At 47.2% G+C, this 20,921-nt stretch overlaps 2 protein-coding genes across 8 annotated transcripts in view; one reads left to right on the top strand and one right to left on the bottom strand.

The window, feature by feature from the left end:
• FAM185A (family with sequence similarity 185 member A) overlaps nt 1-13,099 on the bottom strand; it is a 77,129-nt gene extending 64,030 nt beyond the window's left edge. For all 6 annotated transcript variants that reach the window (XM_075064606.1, XM_075064607.1, XM_075064612.1 and 3 more), the window contains exons 1-2: nt 12,346-13,099; nt 10,239-10,348 (exon numbers count right to left, since the gene is read on the bottom strand). In XM_075064606.1, the coding sequence (XP_074920707.1) occupies nt 10,239-10,348; nt 12,346-12,829 (594 nt within the window). In that variant the 5' untranslated portion in view covers nt 12,830-13,099. The remainder of the gene's footprint in view (nt 1-10,238; nt 10,349-12,345) is intronic.
• Nucleotides 13,100-13,206: 107 nt separating this feature from the next.
• Nucleotides 13,207-20,921, top strand: part of CCDC146 (coiled-coil domain containing 146) — a 121,454-nt gene continuing 113,739 nt past the window's right edge. For both annotated transcript variants that reach the window (XM_032778855.2, XM_032778862.2), the window contains exon 1: nt 13,207-13,490. The gene's annotated coding sequence lies outside the window, so the exon portion shown is untranslated. The remainder of the gene's footprint in view (nt 13,491-20,921) is intronic.

The raw sequence follows: 20,921 nt of genomic DNA, 5'->3' as shown, positions 1-20,921 counted from the left end.
GATAAAATAAATTAATTTCTGACAAACAGGAAATCTACAGCAGAAGTCACCAAACTAATGAAGTTTACAAAGACTGTCTCAGTCAGGAACTACAGAAAAGCTTAAGCTGTTGTCTAAGTACTTTGAATTGATTTACACCAAGACATTAAAATAATAATGTATGACAGTATTATTTCAAGGACTCATTGTATTGAACGTTTCTGCAACAAATCTGAGTAAAAAATCTGGGGGCTTTGCTAGACTGAGATCTAAAATTGTTTTTAACAATAGCACTCTAAAAAAGCAACAAACTCCCACCACTAGGGTCTAATTTGAGATTTTTTTAAATTGGAATTGGTATTTGTGATGCTTCCCGGGGCACCCAGGGTTGTGAGGCACCTCACTACCACTTGCCCATTGCATGAGGAAGCCTCCTCTATGACTACCATGGGTCAGCTCCCCAACTCTACCAGCCATAGGCAACACAAGCGTTCCTCTCTAGGCTTTGCAGGCCTCACTGTTACGTTACAGCAGGCCTATACAACATGCGGCCCGCATGGGCTCACTGCGCGGCCTGCGGGCAAGCGGCAGGGTGGGGCTGTCGGGTTTGCTCAGGGCCAGTGCAATCGTCTGGGATTTTTCCTCCCTCCCCCTCCCCTCACGCAGAGTGCGGTACGGCTGATTGGGCACCTCGGTCTGATTTAGCTGCTCCCATTGGCCTCCAGCAGGCAGAGTCCCTCCCCTGCTCCCCCTGCCTCAGCATCACATCATAGCACTCTGCAGGGGAGGGGCAGGGTGCTTGGCAGCTTGTTTAGTTTCGCTCCACATGGAGCCAGTGGCTGGAGCAGCTTGGTGGTAAGGGGAGTCCTGGGGGGCAGTCAGGGGAAGGAGGAGGGTTGGGAGTTCTGGGGGGGCAGTCAGGGGGCAGGGGTGGAGAGGGATCGAAGCAGTCAGGGGACAGGGAGCAGGTAGAGGGTTGAATGGGTTAGGAGTTCCGGGGGGGGGTGCTGTCGGGTGGGAATAGGTTGGGGCCGCCAGGGACAGGTGGGGTATGGTCCAAGGGGCAGTTAGGGTGGGTGGGGTCTCAGAGGGGCAGTCAGGGGAAAGGAGCAGGGGGTTGGGGGTTCTGAGAATGGTGGGAAGTGGGAGGGAGGGATGGAGCGGGACTCGGGTGGGGATCTCCCCCATCCTCTTTTTTGTATTTGTGAAATATGGTAACCCTAAGAAATGCGATGACCTGGCTCGGCACGGAGAACTGCCTTCCGGAAGCCACCGGAGAGCCAGGAGCGTTGGCTTGCAGGGGCGGCAAGCCCAACCATGGAGGAGCCGCATGGCACAGGGGGCAGCAGCCTGCAAAGGCAGTGGCATCGCTAGTGGGAGCAGCCACACCCCCCGCCCTTCCTGCCCAGGCTGCGGCCCAGTGCCTCCCCGGGGGCTCCTGCAGGCTGTAGCAGATGCATGAGGTCGGTCGGCCCCATGCGCCCCCAGCTCGCCCCTCACCACGCTCGGGCTTGCAGCTCTCGGGCATGTGAGCCACTGGGGTGCATGGCCCTGAGCCTGCTCCAGGAGGGCGGCGGTGGCAGGCCGGCACCCGCTGCATCCATTGCAGCTTTGCAGGAGCACCCCTGGGGGTGGGCTGCAGCCTGGGCAAGGGGGCAGGGGGCGTGGCTGCTCCCCACTAGCCACGCCGCGCTCCTTTGCAGGGCGGCTGCAGAGGCCCAAAGCCAGTGAGTGGACTTGGGTGGGAGCTGCCTGGATGGTGCTTTGCACCCTCAGGGGAGGGGGTGGGGGGGGAACCTGGTCTGGAGCAGCCCTGGGCACAGCTGGCCCCTGGGATCTATAAAGGCTTGTTAGGATTTGCCCCTCAATGAACCGATGTGCTGGGGTATGCAAGGCGAAAGTTTCACTAGGGCGCAAAAATCCTTGCACCGGCCCTGGGTTCGCCCCCTGCCTGTGGGGGGGGGGGAATCCTCACAGGCCCCCATGCCGCGTGCCGTGCTCCTAACCGCCCTAACAGCCAGAAGTGCACGTGTCTACGTGTCTCCATTCCCGCTCGGCAATCAGGCGGTGTGTCACTTCCAGGGCCTGCTGAGGTGGGAAGTGGTGGGTAGGGTGACCAGAGAGCAAATGTGAAAAATCAGGACAGGGGACTGGGGGAATAAAGGACCTAATAAGAGAAAGAGACCCAAGAATCAGGATTGTTCCTATAAAATTGGAACATCTGGTCACCGTAAGCGCTGGGCACGAGGCAGAGCTGGTAAAGTCTGAGCGAGGGGAGGGTGCCTGGCCTGGACGTCGACCCCAGTTCACAGGGGGGAGGAACTGGGCCAAGACCCCCCTATCATTAAGGGGAGGAGGCTACTGTGCTGGTTGCTTCCAGGTGCCTCCGTAGTGATGGGGAATTTCCTGGCTGCCCGCAGACAGTTCAACGCCCCCCAGGGGACATAGGTACGTGTGTGTGTGTGTGGTGTGTGGATGGTGTGTGTGTGTGTGTGTGTGTGTGTGTGTTGTGTTGTGTGTGTGTGTGTTTGGTTTGTGTGTGTGTGTGTGTGTGTGTGTTGTGATTCCACCTGCCCTGCCCCAACTGCTGCCCCCCCCCCAGGGCTCCTGCAGCCCCTGTGTTTGTGTGTTGGATAGTCACATGCAATCTCCTCACAGTGCCCCCTTTTCCCCTTCCCGGCTTAGTTCACACCCCCAGAAAATCCCTTCAAACTGTACCCTTTTCCCCCTCCCCTTATTTCATGGGGGGGATGATGAACCGAGTGGGCAGGCGGCGCTGGGGGTGTGTGTGTTCTGTTTTGGGGGGGCTGGGAGTGGGGTTCATCCCTCAGCTCTTTTCTTTGGAGTAATATGGCCCTCACTGCTTTACGAGTTGTGCAGGCCTGCTTTACAGGTTAGCAACTGGCACATTCCAACTCTCCAAGTGTCTCCCTGGAGTGTTCAGCTCCTGCCCAACTGGACACTCGCATTATTCACAGATTTGCTGCTTCCAAAGAAACAATATACTCCAGCTTACCAGTTCTACCTCAGAGCACCTCTCTATTTAGCACACAGCACGTAGACAGGTTTATACTGAAATCAAGTGTAAGTTTATTTAACAAGCTTAGAGATTCAAGTAGTAACAAGTAGAAGTATTGGAAACAAAAGGTTACCTGCAAAATAAAATCTTATGTAGTTGGAGATTGGTCCTGCTCTGACAGAGGGTTGGACTAGATGACCTTCTGAGGTCCCTTCCAACCCTGATATTCTATGAACCCTCACCTCTAAAGCCTAGACCAGGGGTAGGCAACCTATGGCACAGGTGCCAAAGGCGGCACGCGAGCTGATTTTCAGTGGCACTCACACTGCCCGAGTCCTGGCCACCGGTCCGGGGGCTCTGCATTTTAAATGAACCTTCTTAAACATTTTAAAAACCTTATTTACTTTACATACAACAATAGTTTAGTTATATATTACAGACTTTTAAAAAGAGACCTTCTAAAAACATTAAAATGTATTACCGGCACGCAAAACCTTAAATTAGAATGAATAAATGAAGACTTGGCACACCGCTTCTGAAAGGTTGCCAACCCCTGGCCTAGACTTAATTAACAAGAAACTCTCATATCTAACCAAGTGTTGGTTACCGAAAATCCTTGCAGAACTTCACAACCACGTTGGCTGTGCCCCTCCTGTCACTGTGTTTCTTTGTCATTCCCTCCACTCCAAGATATACCGGTCCCATCCTTTGTCTTTATTCATAAACAGGACACCCCCTGCTGTGTGTTTCATCTGGTAGATTTCCTTTCTCATACACTTCACAATCTCTCATTTTTCAACTGGCATAGTATGCCTATTTGCATACAACACACAATATCCAAAGGGCCAGAGAGGGAGATAAGTGTCTGTTAACTCCTGCTGAAAGGAATATTTCCAAGGTATGTCCCCTCCTGGAAACCTGCCCTAACTCCAAGACCTTAAGAACATAATTTTCAGCACAGAAACATAACTCCTTAAATATTATCTGTACATATATTTTGCAATGATTATGATGACCAGTGGGCTACTGACGCGCGGTAGAGGGCTCACATGCCACCCTTCAGTGAATTACTATGCATATATCCTGTGACAGATGTTACTCAGGTAAAAATACACTTTTAAGAGTACATTAAAAGAGGGGATCATTCCTGAGGGGCTTCCCCCACCCCCAATTGTAAACTTCCTAATGCAATGCAAGCAGGCAGGTCTGACAATTTTAGGACATCTAAATAATATGGGGAGTTATTTAGTAATAAGTACTTTCATTCATGGAAATAAGCAAATGAAAATTTAAGTGATTCATGCCAGATGACAGCACTTACATTAAGATACGAGGGCATTTTGGATGGGTGGAACCCAGTTTCCAATATGGAGGATCTGTTTTAATACTGCTCCAAGAGCTTCCAACAATACATACAAACCAGGAGGACAAGAAGTTCTATAGGCTTTTATTTTATAAGATCAGGGTTGAATTGGTGAATTCTGGAGGATGCCAACAATCTAAATCCAAGCCAGTGGACACTTGATACTTTTAAAACCATAGCCTCCAGTGAAGCAGGACACGCTGACCTGCACTTGAAAGTAACTCCCATGGAGCACAGTTAGCCAGTGATAAAAATGATTGAGCAAGCCTTACTAAAATCTGATGTCTCACTAGCCTCAATGACATCAAAAGAAGGAAAATTTGAGGCAATAACTTCTCATGATAATCACTCTGATTGAATGGGAGAGTAAATGGAACTGAGTGCCAGTTCATGCAAGCAGAAAAGAAGGTTAGAAACTGAATTAAAACAGTAAAGAAAACTCAAAGACTAATGCAAGAGTAAGAACTCCTAATGTGAGAATAAAGTCCTAAACCCATTTTAATGTTGCAGTTAACTTAGCTATTAAGCTATTCCTCTACTTCCATATGGAAAATGATCCATTCTATATACAGTAATAAGATATCAGAGACTCTACTCAGGGTAGAGTGGGGGCATGTGACTGAGACCGAGACCAAGGCCTGTTGGGACATGAAACAGGATATAAATGCCCAGCCACTCTGTCAGTGAAGAAGGAAACCCGGCCATAACAAGTGGCAACGAGTTGGGAGGAAGAGACCTAAAGGAACAGTAATGGCTGTAGGTCTCCTCAGGCAAGGGGCCTGGAAAAGGTTTGTGTAAACCACAGGAGGAGCTTGTGAAGGGCTGTTGCAAACCTAGGGGCAATGGAGAATCTCTGCAGTTGAGGAGTGGAAAGGACTGTTGTGAACCCTGCAACAAGGGATGAAGGACTATTTGCAGAACCTAGTGAGAAACTGACAGGGAGACCTGTGGAAAACTGACAAATGTAGATTTCTTAGCACATACTGGGCTATAACATATATTAATAAATCATACCCCAGGAGGTTAGATTCTATTTTAGAATTCTTGTTCAATTAGTCTGCAGGGTAACCTGAGATATGGCTGTGCACTTGACAAGAGGGGTTAGCAACCTTTGTATAATCTCACTGTATCTGAGCAGCGCATAGCACACTGAGAGTGTTACTGTACTCCAAAAAAATCTACAAGTCTAATCTTTCCTGATTTGAGCCCTGTTTCTCAATGCAGGAAGGACTCTGTGCTGACCGAAGAAAAATTGAGGGAGGAAGAAATCCAAATAGCCCTTATTTCTTGCTGAATGTAGAACAAGCTCTAAAGACATTAAATATTTCAGATGTGATAGCAGAAACTCATCTTCTGAAGAAGATTAAAAAGAACAATGCATAACTTGCCTAGACCTATACTAAGAATCTCAGAACTTGTGACTGTGAAAATCTGCCTTCTTTGGTGTTCCTGAATGACTACACAATCATTTGCTCTAACAGACCACTTTATCAATGGTTTGGGATGACTGCATCATATTTTGTTCTCATCTAGTAGGAAGGGGCCTCCTTCCTCCCTGAACTGGAATGCTAAACTGTATTATACTATTTAGCTACTAGGTGACATTTTGTGTAAAATATCTTTTTTAAACAAACTGCAGCCATACCTCGCCAAGCATTAAAGGAACTTATGAAGAACATGTGTGTATAAACAAGCTCTGTAACCAGTCCATTTCTAGAACAGGAATGTGACACTCCCAGATCACAATGGTGGGTGGATAGCCTCTGACAACTGAAGAAAGACAGAAGATTTCTATAATGCACAGTCAAGCACTTCTTGATTCTATCCAGTAGAGGGCAATAGAACGTGGGACTTTGCATCCATGTAAGTCAGCAGAACACTACACAGGAATAAGGCTCAGGCTCTGCAGATCGTTTTGCAGGGTTGGGGTCTTATAATGTAATTTAAACTTCAATTACTATGCACTTCTAAGTAGTTAAGATCGCTTTATCACTCGTCTAATCATCTTTCTTCCCACTGCTATTATAGGACATTTTCTAAACCAGCGGCATAAATACACTAGACATACATAATTTTGTAAGTTTTTTCTAAATTGCCAGAATACTACTTAAAAAAATTGGCTAAATCTGTCACAATTTGTGGTTTGACTAAGTAATAAGATGCTGTAATTTTACTAGTATCATAAGCCCTGATCCTGCATATGCTTACATGAGTAATTTTATTCACATGAGTAGCCCCATGGACTTTAGTGTCTGCATGAGTGTGACTATGTTGACACATAGTAGTGCAAGAGTAAATGCAACTAGTGCAAAGTTTTTTTAAAAAAGGAAAGCCATATAAAACTGTTTATCTGAAACATAGGTTTTAGTACAATAAAGAAACCTTGTAATCTAAAAATATCTAGTGACATTTCATTTTAGTAAATGTTTCAATCCAGTCCTGTGATTTCTTATGTTCTTACTAAATTAAGTAAAAAAAACTTCCAGGCCAAGTTCTCTCCCCTACTGGGGCCCATCTGTGCTACGGTGGTATGAAAGAGCCAGATCTCCCTAGTTGAAGGTTCTTCCAGCGAGGCCCTGGCACAGGGGACATTCCAGGAGTATGTCCAGAGGGGAGGGATCCTGTGTTATACTTTAGTGATTGTCATCTGGCCTCTGGGGCGATGGCAAGGGGAGTTCAGTCAGCCAGAACAGATTAGAGAAATCACAAGGCTACTCTAAACTATGATGGGGCAAGAGTGAAAATAGCCTCAGGATCACGGAATTTCAACTGGCTTTTTGAAGCCCTCTCCTCACTGCACCCAGTAGATGCAAGATACAACAGAGATTCTGGCCCTTAATCACTTGTGGTTACTAGAAAAAATATGACTAAATCTTATGTATGTACCCCTTCTCCCAAGTGGAGATGGCAGTAACAGGAGCCGATTTCAATATAAAAGGGTTCCTCTTAACAATACAAAACAGAACAGGCTCGAGCTCCTAACCAGCAATCTGGGAAAACCTACCACCATCCCTGGGCACCTCTAAGAGGCAATACTTCCCCACTCACAAGCACAGAGTCTATGTATAGCAAACGAGAACTTTTATTAAAAGGGAAAAGGAACCAAGCATTAATTTGGGAAAACATCAAAACCACCTTGAAAAGCATGCAACCATAAACATACCCGACCCACAGTGCATTGGGCCAGTGTCCTTTGCCTCAGTTTCTTACCTTGTGGTGGGAAAGTCTGACAAACAAATGTCTTTTTAACACATCACTCCTCTCTCCCTCCGTTTCACCCCCCTCACAGTTGGCTGTCAATAGTTAGTGAAGATCCAGAGTTCAGAGATGTGTTCACAGGGCTCATCTCCCACCCCAGGGACTAGGGGAGGGGCATCAAGTAATGCTTCTTCAACTCGCTTGCAGCTACAACTGTTTCTTTGCTGCCGCTGCCACTGTCTGCCACCACAACCACTGGCCACCATCTCTCTGCCATCACTGGCCACTACTGCTTCTCCGCCACTGCTATGGCTACTGCTGCTTCTCTGCCATCACTGGTCACTGCTCCCACAACATAACATTCTGAGGTTCTGTCACTTAGCCCAGCTCTACCCATCACAGGGTAGAGTACAGGTGTCGACTGGAGAGCGATCTGCTGTCGATTTGGTGGGTCTTCACTAGACCTGCTAAATTGATCGCTGGTGGATCGATCTCAAGAGCATGGAACCAGGCTGTAGTGTAGATCTGCCCTCAAGCTTAGCTCCTAGACCTGACAGCTCTAGGAATCACCAACCAGAAACAAGAACTCTCTATTGAGTCTAATCAGCTCTGTCATTAGCACTCTTTGAGCAGCATCCACATCATCACGTAGGAACATCTGTCACCATCCATACTTTTCTTCACTGGGATTTGGCATCCCTACCCTCTGCTTAGCGAGTGAGGTTCAGTTTAGGGGAAACCCTCAGTCAGGGCATGCTAAGGACAGTTCTGTTGCCCTTTACTCATACAACAAGGATTACAACATTTCATTACCCTGCATTCAAATACTTCAGTGATCTGCATCCCAAGACCAGCCAAAATTGATCATTCTGGCAAAGTAGCTCCATTATGCTGCACCTTTAGGTAGAGTAGGCATTTCTATGCAAACACAGTCTGCTCCTAAAGTCTTATCCCCCAGTGCATCACTAGATATCAAGGGAGAGCTCATTCAGATCCTGCTTCATATATTATTTAGTGCTTTATAGTTTTCCTATGTTCTAGTAAACTGAAATGTTTGTTTTAGACATATACTGCCTCTCACACTTGGGAGAAGCTCCCTGTAAACATCCGCAAAACTAACTCATTATCTTTCTTTAAAAGTCTCCTTTTCCATGATGCCTACAGAAATCTTCACAACTGTTAGGCTGCTGGCATGCTGAGACTGTTGCCTATCATGCTGACCAATACTGTTGTTTCATGTAGTTCCCTCTCTGTCTGTACCCATCTGTTATCTCTTGTCTTATAGCAGGGATCAGCAATCTTTGCCCCACAGCCTGCCAGGGTAAGCACCTGGCAGGCCGGGCCAGTTTGTTTACCTGCCGCTTCCGCAGGTTCAGCCGATCATGGCTCCCACTGGCCACTGTTCGCCACGCCAGGCCAATGAGGGCAGCGGGAAGCTGCAGCCAGCACATCCCTCAGCCTGTGCTGCTTCTCACAGCCCCCACTGGCCCGGGATGGTGAACTGCAGCCAGTGGGAGCTGCAACTGGCCGAACCAGTGGACGCGGCAGGTAAACAAACCGGCCCGGCCCGCCAGGGTGCTTACCCTGGCGAGCCGCATGCCAAAGGTTGCTGATCCTAGTCTTATAGTTAGATTGTAAGCTCTTTGGGGCAGGAGCCTTCTCTTTTTTCTGTGTTTGTATAGCACCTACCACAATGGGGTTCTGGTCCACCATTGATAGTACAGAATCTGGAGGGAAAATGGTACATGGCTTATAAAAGGCTTGGTCAGTGTAGGACCTGATCCCATCTGAGGCTGATGACAAATCTCCCATTAAGGGCCTGACTGTCTACCTCTGAAGTTAAAGTAACTCTCTCTTTTTTGCATTTTTGGCTACCAAAAATACGTATAAGTGAATGTGTCCGAAAACACATTCTGTGACCAGTTCTCCCTTGAATTACATTAATTTTAATACTAGTATAATTCAATTCATTTAAGTGAAATTAATCCTGATTTACAGCACAGTTGGAACCTACTGTGAGTATTTCTACAAAAGCATACTATGCAGAGAAGTCTGAAATCTTTGGAGTAAAAAGGGGTCATGTCAACACAATGTATGGTATGTAATGGGTAATATTGTCAGCAATTTAACTGGAAAGTTGTATTCAAATCTATGGCTGAAAAATCATCCAGAGGGCATGTATGTGACAGTGATGAACTGAATTAACTTGAGAAGTCAAGAGAATTATCATGATCTCAACAACAAGAACAAAGCATCCAAAAAAAACCTCTCCTTGTTACTAAATTAAACAAAAACATCAGAGGCTGATCCTGGGAGGTACTGAGCTCCTCCTGGAAGATGCTGCACACCCTTAACTCACAACGGGCTTTAGCCTTCATTCACTGAAGTCAAGGCCAATTTTGCCATTGACTTTAGTGAGAACAGATTTTGGCTACTGGCTTCAATTGTTGTTGAGGGCGCTCAGCTCTTCACTGTCTCAAGCCATCTATGATTATTAACTTGCATATTGTAAGTGCACTAAAAAACAATGAAATCAGCTATTGTATCATCTGCAAGTGTCCTTGCATGCGCACTGCGTACCATATCTTCAAGACTAGATTCTGGCCTTATAATACTGTATTCCATAATACACAGTTGCTTTTATAATAATGAGTATAGAGGAAGAAGACCTCTTTGTACCTTTATTGACTGTAAGATGCTAGTCCCCTTCTCAGTTTCTATTCTGCAGCTATCACAGTCTATTTTCTGAATCTTCACACAGCCAGTCCCTGATGTCTTGATATCCAAATCTAGAATAATGAAAGCAAAAATGGGGCTCTCTTAGTGCTAAAGAGAAACATACAACAGTTCTAAAACACTGTAATATCTGGTCTCAATCTATAGTAATTACACATAGAAGAAAAACAGAGCAGACACTGAAAATACTCTACAATCACATCTTCTTCCAAAGCTCGGTCATCTTCTATTTTACTGTTGGACTAGTGTTATTTTACAACATGATTTTCCTTGATAAACTGATAATACTGCAAACCTAAATACCCTCCAACTTCTGAGATTGTTAAAAGATGCAGTATAGCCAATAGAGGATTATAGGCTTCTGGAGGGAATAATCCACAGAGTATGTCTCCACCTGAAATTTTCAGTCGTCTCAAAATATGCCATTCCTATGATCTCAAAAGTACACTTCAAAATTAAGATAACAAATATTGTCTATATATACAGTGTGCGTACATGCTTCTACAGGGGCAGCAGAAGGGGCACAGGGAAATCAGTACATTGACTAATGTACCTGCAGAGTAAGTGTAGGGAGAAGGTATGAGCCTATGAAAAAGATGTTTGCATATATCTGTACATATTGTTTAACAGACATTTATGGTACTTAGTTCAGTAGCATGAGTTCCTCAAACATTTATGAATTTAGCCAAACAACAGCCCTTGGGCCTAACTGAAATTTGGGGTTCATCTCTGGTACAAAGCAGTTAAGGAGTAATATAGCTATTGGCCCAAGCCTGGTTAGCAACTACCAATATTTGGTGGCAGTACCATAGGCACTGGAACTAGGGTTGCAGGGGGAGGTGCTGCAGCACACACCAGGTTTTACATGGGGCTCCGCTCCTGGTCCCATGCCCAGAGGTCCTGGCCACCGGACCCACACCTCCGCTTCTGGTCCCGTGCCTGAGGGTCCTGGCCACTGGCTCCACGCCTCTGCTTTTGGTCCCCCGTTGCAGCCGCCTGCCCCGCACCTCCACTTGACCCTGCATGCGGCTGCCAGCCCCACCCCCAGCTATGACCACAGCCTTAGCCCCCTTACCCCTGTCTGGGTCCCCCCTCCCCAGAGGGACGGCCCTGCTCCCAGCCCCAGTTCTGGGCGAGGGGGTGCGGACTGAAGGTAAGGGATGTGGCTTTCAGCACCACCACTATTAAAAATGTTCCAGTGCCACTGGGCAGTACAGCTGAGCTATTTGTAGGATTTGTACTCACAGCACTGTCTGGATTCAGAGGGAGTTTCTCACTGTTAAGGGATGACATAGGAATTGTACTGGAAAAGAAGAGGCCTCTCCCCTGGCATCCCTGTCTCTATGACTGCAAACACTATTGTCTTCCAGTTTTTGTAACTCGTAAGATGAGATACCCAAAAGCACACGAGCTAGTACAGCTCGTGACTCTGACTCAATTGGAGGTTGTGTTGGAGGATTGGCTGCATGTAACAAATCTGGTAGGGAAAATCTGTGAACTGCAAGTGTGCACAGCCAACTGTCAGTATCACCAGTTCAACTGGAAAACAATATCAGCCCCCACTGATGTGTTGCCAACTCTCATAATACCTGGTGTTTTTCTTACAGCTTCAGCTGCTGGAATCAAAAGATGGCATGTATATCTCAGCTTTCATTCAAATAAAAAAGTACATTTCTAGCCTCTATGGTTGCACAGAAAAGTTTGAAAATATGAAGTCAGTGTACCCTAAAGCCTTTCCTTCCAACCCTAATCATCTTTGATTCTATGACTCTACGAAACCAACGGGAAAGGAACAGGAACCATTTAAAAAAAAAAAAAGGTTTCATGATTTTGTGGAGGGAAGGCCTGAGGTTGGCACTATTGCAACAGCATTGTCAGTCTTACAAAAAGGGATGGCAGGAGAGGCCTGAACCCAGGAACAAGGGGGACCCAGGAACAGGCCCAGGTGTATGTCTCAGTGTGTGGGAGAACCGGGATTGGACACACAGGGCGCATATTCAAACCTCAACTACACAGAATACTACACCTGAACCAGCTACACCTCACATACCAAACTTCATGGGTGTCTTCACAACAACAGCGGCCTTGCTGTCCATGTGGTCCGAGACAATCGTCATCTCCTTCAGCGACTCGTCGTACTTCACCTGCAGGCGATCCAGATCCACCCCCTGGGGGAGGCTGCTGTCCACCCCGCTGACGGTGACCAGCGCTCTGTCCGCGTCCGGGTAGCGGAGCGGGTCCAGGGGGCGCACGGTAACGTGGCAGGGCAGCCGCACCTTCAGATGGCCGAAGGGGCTGACAATCAGCGTCCACTCCTTGAGGGGCTTATTGCCCCGCTTCCTGCCCTCCTCGAGGCCCGCCGGGCTCCCGCAGCCGCTGGAGGGGCCCGTCACGAACAGGGCAGAGCGTGACCAGATGCCGCCACTCGTCCCTCGCCAGGGGCTGCAGCTGCTCAACAGCCCCCGCCGGACCCCTGCCATCCTCACCCCCAGGTGCCACCAGCCCAGGCAGGGGGCCCGCATACTGCCCAGCATTGATCCTGGCGCCCTCCTCCGCGCTGGGCGCGGCTTATGGGAACAGGGCACCGCGGGCGAGGGTGGGGTCTGCCCCCCACCGGCGGGCACCACAGGGACGGGTTATGGGGCTCGCCCTGCCCGAGGACTGGGGCGCACTCCTCATAGGAGCCCCCCACCTGCAGTTCCCTCACATAACTCGCGGAGGGGGTGGCGAACAGGGAACAAGTCACTTGCCAAAGTCTAGACTAGCAAGTTGATGGGTGCCGCCGCCAAGCGCTCTCCACCCCTGCGAGCCCAGGTGGCTGCTGGGAGTTGTAGTTCTGAGCCACAGCAACTTCATAGAGAAAGGACGCAGAATGAACTACAAATCCCAGCGGGCTACACCTTGACCCCTCAGAGGCCCCTTAGTCCTCTGTCCGCCAGCCACGGAGGAGGGTGGGGTCTTTCCCGTTCTGCTTCTATTGGACGGGAGGGGACGTTCCCATCAATCAGAAGTGAGGGGGAAAGAGGGTAGTGAGGCGGTGCAGCGGGTGGAGGGACGTTGGCTGTGTCTCCATGGCAACACGAGACGCTCTGGGGCTGGTAAACATGCGGCTCGCGGCTTCCAGGCAGCTGCTAGGGGGCCCTGGAGGGAACAAAACGCCCCGGAGGAGGAATCTGACTGGGTAAGAAAGATCAGGTAAGACGAGCCCTTGGTGGCACAGACGCCTCAGCGCAGCAGCTGGTCCCTTGAGGGGGAGACGCTGGCTGAAAAGAAGGAGGGGCTGGGGTGCTAAAGGGTGGGGGAGCCGTGAGGTATTTGGGGGAAGGGATTGCACTCTGCAGGGTGTGGGGCACACGGGGACGGTCCACGCTGCAGGGGCAAGCACACCCTGGCAGTGTGGTGAGAGGCATGGGGTGGGCACCCTGGGTAGCTCGATGAGGTCAGGGCCTTCTCCAGGCACCAGCAAAGGACACAGGTGTCTGTACTGGCCAATAGAAAGGGGTGGCATGTCCAGTGGCAGGTCCTTCAATCCCTCACTTGCTCTTCAGCAGCAGCTCAATTGGGTTTATCTTTTATTTTTTTCTCTTTTTGCCGCTTGGGGCGGTAAAAAAAGCTGGAGCCAGCCCTGGGTGAGGGGCATGAGGAGGGCACGAATTTCCTGAGGTGGGGTACTGTGGGTGGTGTTACACACCAAAGTGTTGGCGGTGATGTAATGCTGACAGACCCCTGTCCTCGGTGGGTGGGCTGGAACCTGGAGCTTAAAGCATAAATCTTTACCGTATGAGCTAAAAAACTAAGTGGCTGGTAGCAGACTCATTTTAATTTCTCTCTCTTATTGGTCTTGGTGCCACTAGATGGGACAGAAGACCACACTCAGAAGGCGTGCAGATTACATACTTCCACTAGCTGAGGAAGCGTGTCCCAAGTTTCAGAGATTTCCCAGTTAGAATCTGGACAAGCCCCCACTTGTAATGCCGACAGACCTCTGGTTGTCAGCAGGTGGGACTGAACCTGGTGCCTCTGGAGTTTAAAGCATGAGTCTCTGTTGAATGAGCTAAAAGCCAACTTGCTGATAACAGACTCATTTTATCTCTCTAAGTGGTCTTGATACCACAAGATGGGACAGAACACCATACCCAGAAGGTGTGTGGGTTACAGTGACACCTAGTGGTCAGCGCAGGAGTCCATCCTAGTGGCCTTAGTGGAATCAGAGGGCAGAGCTGCAGTTGTGGTGGGGAGACAAGCCATCAGTCAGCCAGGAGCAGAGGCACATTTGACTTCTGTTTTGGCAGAGTAAGGGGCTTAATGCTATTAATAACAGGTATAGGTGTAACTTCTGGATTTACCAATTGTTAGCGATACTTAATTTGTAGGCAATCCCTCAAGGTCGAAGATGATCTCTTTCACAGGTTTTATTTTTCATGGGTCCTTTGGTGATTGAGGAGTCTGATTCTTGAGCCACAGGCTTGTTGGCAGACATTGCAGGTGGTGTTCTTCTGGTGTTTGTCTGAGACCAGGGGAAGGCAGTTTTCCTCAAAAGTGGATGTTCCCTCTCTGACAAGTCTTCGCCAATTATCCCTATCCTGGGCTGCTGTCTCCCAGTGTGTGACGTTGATGCCACATCTCTTGATGTTTATCCTGAGGTTGTCTTTAAAGCATTTCTTTTGGCCTTCCCATTTCCTTTCTTCTTTGGTAAGTTGGGAGTACAGCAGTTGTTTTGGTAAGCATACATCAGGCACGCGCACACAGTACCTGCTCCACCTCAGCTGGTGCTGGATAATCAGGGCCTTAACACCGAAGATGTTGGCCTCTTTGAGGACACTGACATTAGTGCAATGGTCCTCCCACTTTATGTTGAGTATCTTCTGAAGAAAGTGCTGGTGCTGGCGTTCCAGGTTTCTCAGGTATTTTCTGTGGGTCACCCAAGTCTCAAAGCCATAGAGGACAGTTGGGATTACCACCACTTTATAAACAAAGTCTAGTGTTCTGATGTTGTGATTGTTGAACACCCAGCAAGACAGTCTGCTAAAGGCAAGGCTGGCACAGCGAATTCTGTGCTGAATCTTGACTTCTATGTCTGCCCTCTTTGAGAGATGGCTGCCAAGATAGGCAAATTCAATCTGATGCTAGATGCCAATGCCCTGTGATAGATGGTCTTGGGTTAATGTTTTCAGAGCTGCTAAGAAAATGGAGAAAAGGGTTGGTGCCAGTACACAACCTTGTTTTGCACCAGTTTGGATGACAAAGGGCTCAGCGGTAGAACCACTGCACAGGATGGAGGCAGTCAGCTGGTCATAGAGGAGATTTACAATGGTGATAAATTTGCTTGGGCCACCAAACTTTGACATGATTTTCCACAGAGCCTCATGGTTGGCAGAGTCAAAGGCTTTGGTCAGATTGATAAAGGCCATATGCAGCTCCTGGTGGTGCTTTTCACATTTTTCCTGGATCTGCACTGCTGTGAAAATCATGTCAGTTGTGCCTCGTGATGGTCTGAAGCCGCACTGGGACTCTGGAAGTACTTCCTCTGCAAGAGGGAGCAGGCGATTCGGTAAGATTCTAGCAAGAATCTTCCCAGCGATGGAGAGGAGGGCAATGCCTCCATAGTTGTCGCAGGCAGCTCTGTCTCCTTTTTTGAAAATGGTAATGATGTTAGCATTATGTAAGTCAGCAGGGATTTCTTCAGTACGCCAGATTTTGAGGAGCAGCAAGTGAAGCTTGTTAGTTAATGTTTCTCCCCCTACTTTCGATATTTCAGCTGGTATGCCATCAGGACCTGGTGCTTTATTGTTCATTTGTTTAATTGCTTTGCAGACCTGCTCAGGTGTTCGGAGGTTGGCAAGAGTTTACCAGATTGGGTGCTGAGGGATGGAGTCAATGGTGTCGTCAGTCACAGTTGATTCCGGATTTAGAAGCTTTTGGTAGTGTTCCTTCCAGTACTCTTTGATGGATTCGTTATCTTTAAGATGAGTACGACCATCTTTGGATCTTAGAGGCGTGAGGCCACATAAGCTTGGTCTGTATAGGGCCTTTGTCTCACAAAAAAAGCTCCGCATATCATGTCTAGCAGCGAATGTTTGGATTTCTTTTGCTTTATCCTCCCACCATTTGTTTTTGATTTCTCGGATCCTTCTTTGAGCTTCAGCTTTGAGCTGATGGAAAAAGCTTTGTTTCTGACTGGGTAGTGGTTCATTTTGCCAGTTGCAGAAAGCTTTTCTTTTCTGGTCTAAAAGGGCTGTAATCTCAGTGTTGTTGTTGTCAAACCAGTCCTGATGATGGCAGGTAGCAAGGCCAATGGATTCCTTGCTGCACACTGCACAGATGCTTGGGAAGCAGCTAAGCTCTTATATTCATTACCTACAATGTTACTGGTGCTGATTAGAATGCACCCCTATATCTAGATGCCTGTGTTTTCTGGGACAAATCTCATATTTTATAGGCTAGTAAAATTAAAACAGCCCCAGGCTGGAGCTCTGCTTTGAAGGTCAGGAGCTGTTCTCTTGCCCTCCCCTTAGGTAGCCCATGTGGGGAAATGAACTTGGATGCACAGAATACCTGGCGTTGCTACTCACCAACCAAACATTCCTTCACACACACCAGGGGGGTTTAACTGAACCGGTGCAAGATTGTGTGTTGACAAGGAACTAATCTCTAGAAGAAGCTTATTCAAACGGACCATTTCCATCAAGAAGACATGCATGGTACAGATACATGCTAGAACTAAGGCTGCTAGTCTGTCACAGAGGTCACAGATTCCATGACTTTCTGGGGCCTCCATGACTTCCGCAGTGGCAGCGATGAAAGCAGTGGAGCAGTGGCGGTGGCTCAGAGGAGCAGTAGCAGCAGCGGGCCCCTGGGCCGCCCCTCCCACACAGGAGCAGCAGTGGCAGCAGGACCCCAGGCCACTCCCCACCCCCAGGAGCAGCAGCATCTCTCCCCGCCCTCCCTGAAGCACCTAAGATTTAGTTATGGGTATTTTTAGTGAAAATCATGGACAGGTCACTGGCAATAACCAAAAAGTCGTGGCCAGTGACCTGTCCATGACTTTCACTAAAAATACCCATGATTAAATCGTAGCCTTAGATACAACATCTATTACGAGAGCACCAGCTACGATCCCCGTTGTGAATCTCTATGTGTACCACGTAGGCACTGACTCAGTGGGTGCTCTGGGGCTCTAGCACCCATGGAAAAAAAAAAAGTGGATGTTCAGAACCCACTGGCAGACCCGCAGATCAGTTCCTCCCCCTCCCCCCTGCCCATGGGCCTTGTCAATCAGCTTCCCCCTCCCCCAGTGTCTCCCGCTCATCACAATCAGCTGTTCAGCGGCATGCAGGATGCACTGGGGGGAGAGGGGAGAACGAGGGCAGGAAGAGGCAGGGGGAGGAGCGAGAAGGGGTGGGGTTGAAAAGAGGCAGGCTTGGAGCAAGAGATGGTGTGGGGGCAGGGCCTGAGGCAGAGCAGGAGGTCGAGCACCCCCCAGGAGGTTGGCACCTCTGCTTACTTATACTGATGAGTAATTAGTGACTTGCATGAGTAGTTCCATTTAAGGCCATTGTATTGGTTGCATAGTAACTGCTTATCATTATGAATAAGGTTCCACCGTCTGGCTCTGTGGTCTTAATTTATGCAAATATAAGTTAACTTGAATGCATAATTGTTAAACAAGCTTAAGTTAGTAAAAGAGAACACCTCTTTAGTGTGCTACTTCAGTACTAAAAATTTACAATGTAGTATTACTCTGGCAAAGAATCTGTGTTCCTACTACTTTGAGACAACAAGTGCAGAGAAGAGCAATTGTAGTGCTTTCTGTATCTTTCATGTGTAAAGTTGAAAAGCTGAACTCGAGGAGTCTTTGAACGCTAAGACTGAGTGATTAGCAGTTATTAATAATTTAATAAAATGTGTTTCTCAACATACATCTTTCTGTAATTTCAGTTTCTAAATTTGAAGAATGAAAGTTTAAAGGGACTGTCAATTCTGTCTAATTTGGCAATTCTTCTATGAAGAGAGAGTGTATAAATATGGTACCTTCATAAGCAGCATATCTGCTCCATCTGATACACTGGATCTTATCTTATTTGAGTATCTGCAATAAGTTTATACTGTTTTTCACTCCTGCAAAAATTAACACAGCTAGGAGAGGAAGAACTTGATTCTATTCTGGTTCATACAAAGAACCCTTTACTAAAGGGGTCTTATGGTTAAGGCACTGGACTTGGACTCAGGATCTGGGTTCAGTTCTTGTTTGCTACAGACCTTTCTATGTGGCCTGGGGTAAGTCACTTATGACTCAATACAGAAAACTGCTCCATTGGCTGGACCTCTGTGTGACTTCATTGGAGATCAAAAGTTTGTCTGTCTTGCAGTTCTCAGTGCAAGATCAAGGCGTTGGCCTCTTTGGGTAAGTCTACACTGCAACTGGGAGCAAACCTCCCAGCTTGGGTAGACAAACTGACTCTAGCGGGGCTTGAGCTAGTGCTAGTGGCTCTCCAGCTCTCAGGCTAACAATTGCAGTATGGACATTGCAGCCTGGGCTGGAGCTAGACTTGAGAACTCAAGTCTTCATGTCCATATTGCTATTTTTAACATGATAGCTTGAGCCCAGCTAGTACAAGGCTCTCTACCCAGGCTGGGAGGCAAACCTGCATCTGCAGTGCACATCTGTATTCTGAAGACATTCCAAAACTGTAGAACCATTGTGTAAGTTTATAACTCATTCCAAGTTTCATTTATATTTGAATTAGACATTTCACTTTTTAGATATTGGAATGCAATGTAATTTCTCTCCTTTGCATTGTGGCCTTTAAAGTCTAGTATCTCCCAAGGTACTTTTTAATTCCAGTATTTGGGAGGCAATTGATGTATTAATTATAAATTTATCTTAGGTCCATGGGGAATGGCGTATGCCTTTACTACAGTACAAACTGCTTCCATTTTAAGAACAACATAGGTTTGTTAGTTCTTCCCCCCTGAATAGTTTAGATCAGCAGTTCTCAACCAGGGGTCCGAGGCCCCCTGGGGGGCTGCAAGCAGGTTTCAGGGGGTCCACCAAGCAGGGCCGGCATTAGACTCACTGGGGTCCAGGGCAGAAAGCTGAAGCCCCGCTGCCTCGAGCCCTGTCACCCAGGGCTGAGGCCAAAGCCTGAGCCGCTTAGCTTCACAGGCCTGGGGCCCCAGGGAACTGCCCTGCTTGCTACCCCCTAACACTGACCCTGGCTTTTATATGTAGAAAAACAGTTGTTGTGGCACAGGTAGGCTGTGGAGTTTTTATAGCATATTCAAGGGGCCTCAGAAAGAAAAAGGTTGAGAACCCGCTGCTTAGATAGTGTAACTGCAACCTACAGTGTGAATGCTGTATATCAACACTCACTCCCACACACATGGATTCTTCATCTCTGTTTAGAATTTCTTCCATGTAGCCTTTGTTTCTTTTTCTTAAAATCTTTCAGCATGGCTTAGAGACCTGAACAAAACTGCAGCAACATTGAGATAATAAACATATTTTGCAATTTTAATAGTTTGTTGATGAAAATTATTTTATTTATCGATATGTGTACATGTTTATGTACAATATTTCCTGGATTCAGTCTTGGCATCTGTGCTGTTTACATTTGGTTTCACAATTTTTTGACTCCTCCAGGAGGCGATCAAATTGGTTTTTCCCATTAGCAAATATAGTTGCTTAAATCTATCGGTAAAAGTCAAAACATCCTTGAAGGAATTCCAAACAGCACTAAAAGCAGGCTTAAATTTTACCACTCAAAGATTTCACTGCCCTAAGAGATCACCATACCTTTCATTAGCGAATTGTAAATGATACAACACTTTTGTGTTTGTTTCTCCCCCCCGCCCCCCACCCTGACAACGGTTCTCAAAAAAAGGGCAGGGGCTATTTTCTCAAGACTTGGCACTCTGTTTTTTGAGTTGGAAGATACTGGAATTTTTATCTGAGCGTTCTAAATTGTGCTATTTCAAATACTGATTTGGAACCCACTCAGAAAGAAAAGTATGTTTATCTATTTTACTTCAATTTAATCCTGACTTCTGTCATTTTATTATAAACAATTTTAGGTTAGGAAAAAATCAGTTCATTACATACTACATTATAGGTTTGAAGGGATGGCAAGCTATGCTAATTTGTGGGTGGGTTCCACCTAGCACAACGAATTTGGCCTGTGCTAGTACTCAGTGCTGCAACAGAATGTCAAGTTCTCTGCATAGCAGACAGTTACTGCAATTGTGAAGCAGATGAAAATATAGTCTTACCTGAATTTACTTCTGTTGATACAACACAGAAATATGTGTAAGAGGACAGAGCACAAAGTGAACCTTTGCAGAAGGCCACAATCTGTCCTTGAGAATGTTTGAAACTATAAAAGACAAAATGGTGATAAAACTACAGCCGGCTGGCAATCAGTGGGTCAACTGGGGACAGGTAAGCAAAGTCCACAGGTAAGTGGGGAACATGAAGACCTGGGAGATGGATCAGAAACAAGAGGGATCGTGGGCTATAATGGCAGAGAGAAAGGAGGGTCAGGGCAAAACTGGGAGGCAAGATCAAACCAGTATCTTAGATGCCTATATACAAATGCGAGAAGTATGGGTAATAAGCAGGAAGAACTG

The sequence above is a fragment of the Chelonoidis abingdonii genome, chromosome 1 (genome assembly GCF_003597395.2).
Source record: "Chelonoidis abingdonii isolate Lonesome George chromosome 1, CheloAbing_2.0, whole genome shotgun sequence".
Lineage (NCBI taxonomy): Eukaryota > Metazoa > Chordata > Testudines > Testudinidae > Chelonoidis > Chelonoidis abingdonii.
The sequence above is the reverse complement of the archived record's forward strand: the minus strand, read 5'-3'. Positions and strand labels throughout refer to the sequence as shown.